The sequence below is a fragment of the Bacillus rossius genome, chromosome 7, assembly GCF_032445375.1.
Source record: "Bacillus rossius redtenbacheri isolate Brsri chromosome 7, Brsri_v3, whole genome shotgun sequence".
Classification (NCBI taxonomy): domain Eukaryota; kingdom Metazoa; phylum Arthropoda; class Insecta; order Phasmatodea; family Bacillidae; genus Bacillus; species Bacillus rossius.
This window is the reverse complement of record NC_086335.1, coordinates 56381878-56394677: the sequence shown is the minus strand read 5'-3', so window position 1 is coordinate 56394677 and position 12800 is coordinate 56381878. Positions and strand designations below refer to the sequence as shown.

General features: G+C 43.0%; 1 protein-coding gene across 1 annotated transcript in view; it reads right to left on the bottom strand.

Moving 5' to 3' along the window:
- LOC134534096 (BMP and activin membrane-bound inhibitor homolog) overlaps nt 1-12800 on the bottom strand; it is a 63435-nt gene that overhangs the window by 5744 nt on the left and 44891 nt on the right. The window contains exon 2 of the mRNA XM_063372141.1: nt 2543-2687. Within this exon, the coding sequence (XP_063228211.1) occupies nt 2543-2687 (145 nt within the window). The remainder of the gene's footprint in view (nt 1-2542; nt 2688-12800) is intronic.

The window sequence follows — 12800 nt, the reverse complement described above, 5'->3', positions numbered from 1 at the left end:
GACAAGGCGAGACTCACACTCGCGCGCTGTCCCTTCCACACATCCAGTGTGTTCACAAGGAAAAAAATATTTCGTACCAACTTAGCCGAGGAAAAAAGTACTAGATTAGAGAAAAAAAAGTACTAAATTATAATTTGTTATGGTTTTTAACAATTTAGGAAGTTATTATGACATTGCAATGCTCGAACTTAAATATCACACACCACACACACACACACATACATTCTATAGTTTTTTTTAAAAATAATTACGCTTAATAATAAAACATATTGGAGTTACAATAATATTATTATATTAAAGAAAAATGTATTAGATCTGTACTAAACCACTAAAAAAGTTATAAAAGTACTAGATCTAGTACGAAAGTACTAACTGTGGAGACCCTGGTCCCATCCACACTACACGCTACACCTGGCCACACACCAAGGCCGGATCAACAGTGATGGACGGCGGAGGGGGTCAATTACATTTTCCAATACCATTTCAGTACATTTCGAAAATTTTAACCATTCTGAGCATTTTATTTGCTGTTCAAAAACATCCTGTTATCTAAAGCACTGCAAATAATACGTTAGCAACTTCGGAACAAACCACGGAATTTGAAAACTGCTCAACATCAGAATGGTGTCACAGAAAAATACAAATAGATTTTTATCGATCGTTTTATACAGACATGACCAAATTTTAAAATAGTGGGCTATTATGTGGTAAAGAAATACAAAATGTACTATACATATTATGATCGTACTCCACAGTTCTATACCTACGTTTTAATTTTGGAGGATAAAGTGTTTGATTGAGGATAAATATGAAACATTGTACAGTACATACACATAGGCAGTATTATTATCTTAGTATAGTAAACTTATTTTAAATCATTAAAATAATTTTTGGTATGTATTAGAAAAAAAATGAATAAAATCCGGGAAAATACGTGGTTATATTTTCCCTTCTTTGTTTCGCTAGATTATTTTCAATCGTCAAAGATCCAACATTTAAGACTATTAACATTAATGTACACGTGTACATTTTTTGTGCAATTGAAACTGAAGTTATGATTTTCAACACTTATGATATGCTGTTAAGCAGCTTTTCTTTACAAATGATAAAAGAAGTTTAACGTGGTGTTTTGGTTGTTCCGTATTGGAAAACAGATATTCTGAAACACTTGTGAATATTCCAGAAACGAACAACCAAAAAAATCAAGGTAGCGCAATATTTTTTTTTTTTCAAAACAGTTGACTTGTGTCAGGTTATCGTGTTGCCGATGAACACAGCGGGAAGCCTATGTCCATCAAGTTCTGTCCCTGCCCGAACACGCCCGAATATTCACCTTCGGCCAACCTCGTGTTTATTTATATATATTTATATTTCTCTGTTTATTTTAATGTAACTATACTAACCTAACTAACCGTCCATAGTGTTTTGAAGTGTTTTAATGTAGCTAACCTAACCGACCACTTTTAATATTTAAATTCATTTTTTCCTGCGCAAAAAATAAAACAAATCCCCGAGGTTGGCCGAAGGTGAATATATTCGGGCGTGTTCGGGCAGGGACGAAACTTGACGGACATCTCTTTAGGTGCTGACTGGCGGCGGAGTGAGTGGTCAGTGCAACCACTCACCACCAGGAGCGCTTGCGTCCCTGGTCACTAAATCCAGTACTGGACAATTAGCAAAGAGGACCACGAGTCCAAGTACCCAACCCCCGCATGGTAGACTCTTTTCTACTCTTTCCAACACTTCATCCAGACCATCCTCTATCTCCTGTAAATTCCTACATGTAATGCATGCCAATTTGCATCCCGCATGAATGTGCCCAGGGTTTTCCCTGTGTCTATGCAGGTTTTACCTGGGCCCACCCTATCTTTAGTTATAGTCTAGATTTAAGAGTGAGGGGAGTTAGTCATGGCGCCAATCGCTGCCATGGCTGGCCAATCCCCTCCTAGCACATGATGCATGCGACCCTCTCCCTGCATGGCTAATCCCAGCATGACTAGGCGTATAGGCTTCGGCCTGAGACGCACCTAGGTCCCTCCCTAACCCGGACCCCTCCAAAATACACTTAGTTTTAGTTAGGTTAGGAAAAAAAAAAAGAAAAAATCACGGACATCTCAGGCTTCTATAACTACGGCACCCAAAAAAGAAAACAAGGAAGGGAGTTGTGTCCGGGGGCGCACCACAACGCCGAAATACCACAACGCCGAACGTACAATAACGCCGAATGTCAAAATTGACCACAACGCCGACAGCTAGAAAACTGCTGTGTACCACAACGCCGAAATACATTAACGCCGAAAAATGTCATTGCAGGACTGCCACAAAGGTTACGTTAGAAGGTAAGGTCGGAACACAAATTCATTCAGTTGTTTTTTTTCATTTTGCTCCTGTGGCCCCCCTTTCCCGCAAAATCATTTTTCGGAGTTCGAGTTGTGGTACACAGCAGTTTTCTAGCTGTCGGCGTTTGTGGTCAATTTTGACATTCGGCGTTATGGTATTCGGCGTTGTGATGACGACCCGTCGTGTCCACCGGGCGGCCCACCTGTCCAGCATGTCCACGCAGCCGTGGAGCGCCTCGTACACGTCCTGGAAGCTGGACAGGTCGGAGAAGCAGCCGGCGCCCCGCGACTTGCACATGTAGCTGGTCGTCACGCACTGCGGCAGGTTGCAGAAGCACCACACCTCGCCTGCAACAACAACAACGACGGGCGTGGCTCAAGATGCTGCCGTGGCCGCCGTCGTCGTCTTCCGCGGTGCGGAACACATCAGTCCAATGCTCTTAACCAAGGACCCGATAATTTATTTTTTTAATGATTGGCGCCTTAGTCCAACCATCCCTTTAATGACTAATTTGTATAGAGACCTGCAAAATTCGCGGGTTCAATAACCTCCAGGATATACTCTACTAAATTCTACACACTCGGGCAAATGCCACATGTTCATTAGCTGCTGACTTGTGAGTCGTCTCGACCGAGTGTCTGTGATTCGACACTTCTTTGAGCGAGGGTCTCTAATTGGCCCTCAGTTCTCCAGATTAACAGAGAACCAATTGCAGAAGCAGCGCTAAGGTATAATTATTTGAATTGTAGCGTATCACGAAATGAATCCGCAAATTTCGCAGGTCTCTACTAATTTGTGACATTGTAATTTGTTCGATGACAACTATGGGACTCGGAGCAGGAACTCCTCAAACCGTAAGGGCCGTTCTACAAATACACGTAAACGGAGACGGATAACGTTAACAGACGAAATCTCACGGTACAGAGTTTCTACAACACTTAGCTGCGGTGGTAGCCATATTTGTTTTATGTTCTAAATACGTTAAAAATTGTTTCAAGTACAAGAATATCTAGTGTTCTATTATTACTTTGACGTTTATTTTTATTACACACTGTCTGTGGATTCTGCCCGTGCTATCATTTCTGAGTTTTTTTTTTTAATTAAATTAATACCTCGTAACCTAGAAACGCAATTTCATTGGTTGCTATTTGTTGTTTCCGTTTATTGCGTGAGCATGAGACGCGATAGTGACATGTTCCCAGAGATCCGTCTCCGTTTACGTGACATTGTAGGCCGGGCCTAAGCCTGTGTTACGGAGATCGTTACAATGACTCGCTTGGAAAAGATCAAATGAATATTTAAATTACAGCACACAATATCTTTCTTGGTCACTATATTTAGTTGAGAACGTTTCCGCCTTCTGGACAAAATTAAATCAAAGAACCTACCGAGCACAGGCATTTATGATAATTATTTTTATTATTATTAGGAACCGTTGCAATACTCACAATAGAGAGGGCAAATATTTCGTTTCGAAGCAGAAGTTCACGGGCTCCGAAACGCAAATAACAGACGCAGGCTCATAAGCTGCCGCCGAGAACCCACTTGTATGACACGGGCGATATAAGGACTTACTTCCCGTACACATCCCGCCGGTTCTAGCCAGGGCCGGTGCAAGATAAAATCGCGCCCTAGGCGAAAAACCTTAATGCCCCCCCCCCCCCCCCCCCCAATCGGCCAAACACCACAAAAAAAAAATTTCCTTGCCTCAAAATACATCACGTAAGCCTAAGATTTTGTCAACAATCAAATGAAAGCAGGCTTGTGTTTTTTTTTTTTTTAGTTTTTTTACTTATTACAAATCATAAACAGGTCACCGTGGACTTTAAATAATTACTTATATCAATATAAACATTCCAAACTGTTACAAAAATCCATTTTCATCTAGTTTCAACAATCGTTAAACATATTATATGAGCTGTTGTGTGTCGTGCTGCGCCGCCCCCAGCTACTTGGCGCCGTGGGCGGTTGCCTAGTTCGCCTATATGGACGCGCCGACCCTGGTTCTAGCCCATATCGCGGATGAACACACAGGTACTGTGCGCGCCAAACGTCTCGCCGGGGTGGGAATGCGTTGCGCGGGCATGTATCACCACAGGAGACAGTATAGTACTGTTCTGTTCGTCCGTGTGTCAGCTGCGGAGATCCGCGCCGCTCCGAAGACCAGCGACCGTTCGGCGCGGACAGCACATGCTGTCTCGAGACGAAAACAAGGGCCTGGGCAGGGGGGTGGGGTGTGAGGGGTGTATCCCGAAACTATAAAAAATATTAATTGCTCCCACAAAAGAAAATAGTTTGAAAGCAAACAGCGAGAAAAGTGGTGCCGCCCCCAAACTTTTTTTTATTGCGTACGCTCTTGAATAAATAAAAAACTATTATAAACAGTAATATTCGATTATGTTATGGAAAAAAATTAAATTTAAAAAATGTTGTTTGAAGTTCCCCTAATTACTGTGATTATTCTGTACGAGCGGCTCTGCGATATTAGAAGAATTTATACGACCTGGAACTAAAATTAACTGTAGGTTCGGGTTGGTTAGGTTACCTAAAACTGTAGGTACGTTAACGTTAGGTAACGTACGTTGAAATAATGTAAAATTATTTAAACAGTTGGTGGGGTAATCAAGGCAATATTTGTGGTAAAAAAATATACAATTTAAGAATTTTTTTTGACGTGACGTCTAATAAATCAATGAACGCAGGCTGCACGCACGAAAAAGTGTCCCGTTACGCACATTGTTCCGTTACGCTGTGTCCCGTTACGCTCATTGTACGCTTGCGCCGCATTTCTCTCTCTTCCACTCGACTGTTTATAAAGTGAAGTGAAAAGTTAATGTGGTTTTCATTGCTTATTACAATAACAATTGCGGCAATGAAGGTTAATTATTCTTGCATTTTAAAAATCTTATATAATTTTAAGTATTTATTTTTATTATTAAAATAAAAATGATTCAATTTTATTCATAAAAGTATGCAATCATTTCATCAATGTTTTGTTATGACGTTGTCACGTTAAACTATCGTCCGTAAACCGACTTTACAGACAACCAAATTTTTTTTGCTAGAAGTCGCTGATCTAGGATATTACCACACAATTAAAGCAGTGAGAAGCGGTGGCGAGGAAGAGAAGCGCGCAGGCGCTGGCCCACACGTGGGCCACACGTGTGCCGTGACGTGGGAGGAAGGCGGGCCCCGCGACAGAAACTGGGGCGTATATACACGCCATCGGCGCGCATATTCCAGGCACAAACAGGAAGCGGGCCCGACCGCCGGCGGCTGCGCAGTGTGTGTCCGCCGAGGGCCGTGACGTCACAGGGCGCCGCCGACATCGGGAGTATTCGCCGCTTCTCGCGCGACTGGGTCGTGGCTGATCCGGCGGGACTAGAGACCTGTGTGTTTCGCATTATAATTTGGACACAATCAGGATTCAGTGGCGGATCCAGAGGTTCACCTCGGAGGGGGGGGGGGGGGGGGGCACTCTAGGATTTCAGATTAGCCAGAGAAAATATGTCTTAAAATTACTAAATTTGTATTTAATCTACTCACACTACACATAACATCCAACCACCAGATTTAATGATTCTACAAGAAATTCATTAATTATATAAAAAATCCATTTTATTGATTTCAGAAACAATCATTTTTGTCGGCAATATTAATGCAGCAGACAACTGGTTTTTCGTGGGGGGGGGGGCACTTGCCCCTGGTGCCCCCCTTTGGATCCGCCACTGTCAGGATTGAAGGGAATTTCATTTGGTCATGAAAAGTTTGACACGTCCAAACATTGACTACTTTGTGTGTACCTCTGGAGATGTAACAATCGATGGAAAACTAATCGGATCGTTAAGTGTACTTCTGGACAAGTCATGGATATTCTGCAGGTCCACAGACATAACGCTGACAGGCCGTGCGAATCCCGGGCAGATTCGCGAAAGACGGGGGTGGCGTCCAACGGTCCAACACAAGCGACAGCCAGTATTTAGTAAAAACCACCCCTCTAGCGAGAGGTTCAGTGAACAGGTGGGTACTCCGGAAGAGGAAGTGGTAGATTGGGATGATATATAATCCCTCACCCGACATCCTAAAAAAAAAAATTTATCATTCCCACTAACAAAAGATAATAATTTCACAGCAAACAGCGAGCGAGGTGATTCTCCCCGCCCCCTCCCCCAACTATCCCAGCCAATGAAATTTTGCATCCGCTCCCGACTCGAGTCTAGCCTGGTGGTCGAACACACATACCGCGTAATGATACTTTCTTTCACAAAATGTAGTTATTTTTTTCCTTTAAGCAAACCAAAGAGGTTCTGAAATACAACACCTGCGTTCTCAACACAACGAGCTTTCTCCACCTGGCTGGGCACACATAAGGAATGCAGAGATTCATTCGAAACCATGAAAAATTTAAAAACCGTCTAAAATTTGCCGTGTCTATATTTACAAAAAAGCATACGCTGAGAGCGTGTGAGTGGATCCGTTTTCGTCTTTCGATTTTAAAGAAGAGTGAAGGAAAGTGCGTGTTTTCAGAATAATTTAGGCATGAAACGCTCGGTACAGATTCTCGGAAGCACTCGAAAAGGGACTTAAATTACGCCTTTCATCTTCATTCATCCGCCATATAATGCTATAGTTACAGCACAAATCTCATAGTTGCCCAATGCACGACGCGAAAACTGTGTGCTATTCCAGGACCTCTTGGAGGAGATACCTACTGCGCTTGAAGCACCAGCGAGCGTCGCACTATCCCGCCTCATCAACACAGACCCACTCATGTCTAGGTGGGCTCCTTAACGAGATAAATAAGGCCAACATACGTACGATACAATACGTTATTTACGATAGCGTCAAGAGTGACATTGTCGTATTCGCCGCAGGGAAATAGACTGTTATTAGGGGCATGCAGATTTCGCGAAAAGATTTTGAGTCTAAATGAAAGTTAAAAAAACTATAGCATCGTCTGTGTTTCGTGATTGGGTGGGTTTCTCCCAGGTACACATCGATTGTTACAACTCCAATCACAGTGATTCAGTGCGGAAGTAAAAGGATCCTGAGTGGCCCGGTCAAACAAGGCAACGACTTCTCTCGCAGACGGCCGCCAATCACAAGGAAGAAACCACAGGTGCACCATGTTGCAGTCTAATAAGTGTTCAGTGCCTGCCCCTAACTGTTATTATCACATCATAGTTAAGCTCTCACACGTTCTGGGCAGCGAACGTGGGCGACGGAAGTTTGTTCTCCCGCTCCCTGGGAAATGAAGGAGGGTGGTCCGGAAGAATTCCCCGTCGGCCCCGCGAGAGAGTGTTGTGTGTGTTTTGTTAATTAGCGCGGAGACCAGTTAACGCGGGCTGAATGCCGCCGGTTGTCCGCCCGGGGCGGGTTGTGTTTGTGGAGACGCGACTGTTATCCAAACAGCGGGTATAACGGGGCACAAAAAAGTATTTCCCCCCTCACCACCGGCCGTCTAACCGAAGACCCGCTGACGTGCGGGCAACAGTGGGACAACACGCCCGCGCTGCACGATCTGTAGCTCAAGGAAACCTGGTAAAAAAAAAAGTTGAACTCCGTACTTTTTAATAACGTATCTCTCCTTATTTCCACATTTTAACGATAGATCTCACTATCTAATTTTTGCCGATGCCGAGTCATAAATCACTGTCACGGAGATCGCAATTGTATGTGCGTTTTTTAGTGTAACCAGGGGCGCAACAACAAGGGGGGGGCAAAGGTATTTTGCCCCCCGCTCCCCCACCCCCCTCTGAAACCATGAAGTGGGGGCAAACGGGGGCAAATAAAGTGCTGTGTAATCAATTTTTAGATAATAAAACTGTTTAAATAGGACCATTTTCCACCTTAAAATACAAATTTTCCCAGGGGGAGGACCCCCGGACCCCCCGCTTCAATAGGGGGGATCTATGATTCTTTATAAAAAGGTATATTGCCCCCCTTTGGAAATTTAGTTGTTGCGCCCCTGAGTGTAACAGAACTGCGTAGAGTCTCTGTATTCGGACTGCTACCCGAAATTTTCCGTGATTAAACCATAGGCGCCAAATCAAAGTTTCTTTGTTATCGAGTCTACATTTCTTTGTTATCGACTCTGCGAAGTAAAAATAAACACTTGGCTGGGTCGGACTGTTGTATCACAAACATAAAATGGTGATTTATCGCGACAAATTTTTTGTGCCAACATAGTTTACAAATGACAGTTATTTTAGGGCAATTCACGTGCGTTCTGCAATGCAGACATGACGTTTATAAATGACGTAAAAACGCAATGCGAGAATCGACAAACTTTAAACTTCATGTTTTCGGGTTGCATTTCCGCCTTCTAGATTTGAAATGGAGTTTAAGAAAAAATTTAAATATGCAGACGTGTGTGTACAAAAGGCAAGATCATTTTTTTTTAATCACACGCATCACGTATTCACGTATTAAATTATCACAAACTGAAAGAAAATGCCAGTTTAATTACATTATTGAGAAAATTGCACATTTTCGTGAAAAATTACTGGGGGGAAAACCGGTGAAAAAAAATGTTTTATTCTTTTTTTCTTCTCAGTTTCACATTGTGAGGTTGGTGATGTCTTGCGACGAAGCACATACAGTATGGAAAGCCTACAACTCACGTAGTTTCGGTTCCCTGCAAGAATTTCCGAAGATTTCCGAAGTTTTGCGTTTTGGTATTAACTCCACTTCAGCCGCTAAATCAGAAGTTTCCAATGAAAACAAGCATGCTGTGACTGACCTAACCTAACCAAACCCTTCGATTTTTTTTTTAATTTCAATTTTTGAGAGAAATCCGAAGTTGCACGAACGGGGTAGGGAACCGAAACTACGTGAGTTGTAGGCTTCCCCATACATAGGGATAGGAAAAATTCGCGGGTTCAATTCGCGACAGGCTAAAATACAAATAGTTACACCTCAGTGCTGCCTCTGCTATTGGCTCACAACTCACCTGGATGACTCTGGGCCAATTAGAAACGCCCGACCAAAGCTTTATCGAATCACAGGCTGCTACGTTGGGACGTCTCACAAGACGGCAGCCAATGGGTGGGTGGCATTTGACCGAGTGTACGTAGAGCTATGGAGTTCATCCTGCAGGTCATTGAACCCGCGAATTTTTCCTATCCCTACCCATACAGTACACCGCACAGACCCAGCGCCTAAAGCTTCCCTCGGGCGCCGCAAGATGTCCGGAGCGCCAGCGAGCCTCGTCTATTTATAGCCGCCCACGCGGGCGTGCTCGTAGTTCGTAACACGGCCGCCGGGAGCTAATGGCGCCACGCTGCGAACACTCATTAAACCGGTTCCAGGCGCCCGCCTGTTTCGCAGCGGCGCGGCGGCCGTGGGCAGGTCGCGACAGGCGGCGCGGCTGATGAATGCGATAAACGAAGCGCGGCCACTTCAATCACGCGGACGGCTACACCGTTAAACAAAAATTTGTTCTACTTCATATTTATTTAGGTAACTACCAGTTGCTTATTTAGTAAACTTAACAAGAAAGAATTTTCAACAGGCATATGATGTAGAATTGTTAAAATTAATATATTAATTGCACATATACTAAAAACAATTCTTTCCAAGCCAAATTATTCTAGGTTCGTTTCTTAAAGACAAAAAAATATCTCAGGTATATATATATATATGTACGCGTTACGGCCAGATCTTGGGGCAGGGATCCATCTAATTAACAGGAAATCACTACTCGATTGATAAATAAATAGAAATGAAACATGAGACAAATTATATATATATAATTTATATGAATGATGACTGTCTTATTTTACCGATATAACGCTTAGTTACACACGCTTACGTTCTATCATAACAAAATGCCATAAACTCATGGTAACATTGTCTCAAATGAAAGATCTCGAAAGTAGCGTCCGTATTCTACTGCCACTGTTGTTCTATCAACTGTGTTTGTAAACAATTTAAGTGGGTACCATTTGCTTTTAGACAAGTTTCGTGGCACAGGCTTTGAAAATGTTCATTGTCGATATTAAAACGTACTCGTGCTTCGCTACGGCAGTCTACAGGCAGAAAACTCTAGCACTGTTTCATTATACATGTAATTCCTTAAAAAAAATTGAATTGGAATTTTGAAAATAAACAAAACCAAACCCAAAAAAAAATCGTCAGCACTAAGATTAGCGGGAAGAAATGTAAAACAAAGAACGCCAATGATGGATTCGACGGTTTTTAAAAACCTTCATACTCGGTTATTTTGCCCAAATTGTGTGGATGCGATGATGGTAAAGATAGCCGATGATTACAGTTGTAATGAAGATGTGCGAGTGAGTGAGTGGTGAAGCGGAGACTCGCAGAGGCCCCAGTGACGGCTGGGGGCAGGAGGAGGGTGGGCCATAGTCCGCCTCTCAGGTCAGTGCGATAACCCGCGACCCCTCGCCGTCAAAGGAACACCCACCAACTCCGCGCGCGACGCAACAACCCTCTCTCAGGCCAGGGGCGTTTGCTGCGTGCTTAAACCGCCAGGCCGTCCAAGCATCTGCGCGTTCACTTCCACGCGTGCTTCGGCTCTCGGGGTGTCCATGAACATTTCAAATATCCCCGACCATCTTTTTTTTTATTTAAACAATTAACCTACGTTGCAATTTTTTATAAAGCGATAAAGAAAATACCGCCTCCACTAACCCCATTGCTGGGCTAATACTTTATACTCTTTATTTCAAACAGAGCCTTGCCCAGTGGCGTAGCCAGGATTTGTGTATGGGGGGTATTAAGAAGCATGCCCCCCCCCCCCCACCTGTATTAAAGCGGGGGTCCGGGGGTCCACCCCGGGAAAATTTGGATTTTAAGGTGTAAAAAAGTGCTATTTTAGCAGTTTTCGGTACTTAAATTTAAATATTGTAATGGTAAAAATTGTATTAATTTTAATATGAAATTTGATTGAGTGATGAATAAGAAATTAATTAAAGATTTGGTGCTAAGGGAAGGGGGGTGGTTTGAACCCCTAACCCCCCCCCCCCCCCCTTTGTCTCCGCCCCTGGCCATGCCTACCCCGCATTATAATGTGTATGCTATGACTATGCACTGAAACACAAGTTTAAAAAATTCCCCGGATGAATTATGGAAAATTAAGTCCCGTCTAAAATTACAATGTCCTAAATTGTGTCCGAAGGACACTGGTCGCTGATTGGACCTCGTGGCCCTCTGACGTCAAGAGTGGTGTGGGCCATGGTCCGAACCTCCCTGATCCGAATAAATTGGTAAGTATTTTTGTCCCAATCTGTGTCCTTTGTTAGCATAAAACAACAACACTCGTGTTAACTGCCTGTTCAAAGGTAAACAGAAAATAACGGACATTGTGGTAGGAACAGGAAGCCACGAAGACCTAAACGAAATTTTGATTAGTGGTGTCCGTTTGCGACAGGCGCTTTTCAACGACCGGAACACACGAATTTAATTTTTAAGTGTGATTAAAATTTATTATATTAGCATTTAAATTTGCCTTACCTAATAATTAAATATTATTAATTCTCTACATATTTCACGAGTTAAATTAATATTAAAACTAAGCTGCATATTCATTTACAATGCATGAACAAAAACAAAGCGATTCTGCCGCTCTTATGTTTACTGCGCTCTTGTGACTGCTTTAGAAATCAGTGTATTCGGTCATCGGACACTGCGATTGTAGACGGGTAGACAGTGTGACTGTCATTCACACTCGGATGACAGGGACCGGCCGCAGGTCTGAGAGCTTCGCGGCACGGCGCCTGGTGGAGGGGAGAGGGGGAGGGGGAGGGGGGAGGGGGAGACTGTTCTGGAGGCGGGACGTCTCGTCCGTGATCGTCGGAGACACGGAGACACATCACGACAGCTCGCCCACGAACATCCGACAGCCGCCGACAATGGCCTGTATCCGCTGGATGACGAGTGCATTCCGACATCCAGACCAACTAACTGCTCCACAATCATTTCCAAGACTTTCTCTTTTCAGTTGAAACACAGTGTTAGAACACGACGGCTGGAATCACAGTAGCGGGACGGACGCGATGCGACACCAAAATATCGCGTCACCGTGAACATTGCACAAACCAAAACAAACTATTATCTAACATACGACCGCCAGCACAATGTCTGCGATCTTTTAAATCGACATGTTTGAGAGAAATGTTATGCAACGTTCATTCGGAAAACTTTGTGCATGAATTAAGGTTGCTGGTTTGAACAAATGTTTTTTTTTTTAATAATGTATTTCTAAATAGAATTTCTTAGTTTTTTAATGAAAGGCCTGATGCCACTTTAATAGCAACAAAAGTTAGCTCAATATTTCTTGAGATTTACAGGAACAAATACAAATTTTATACTAATCAAGATCTTATAATTTCAATTATCTAAATAATTTAAAAATTATACCCAGCTAAATACTCCTGTAAAATTAAATTAATGAATTTTAGACAGCGTGTAAAAAATGTATTATTAAATAAATACCTATT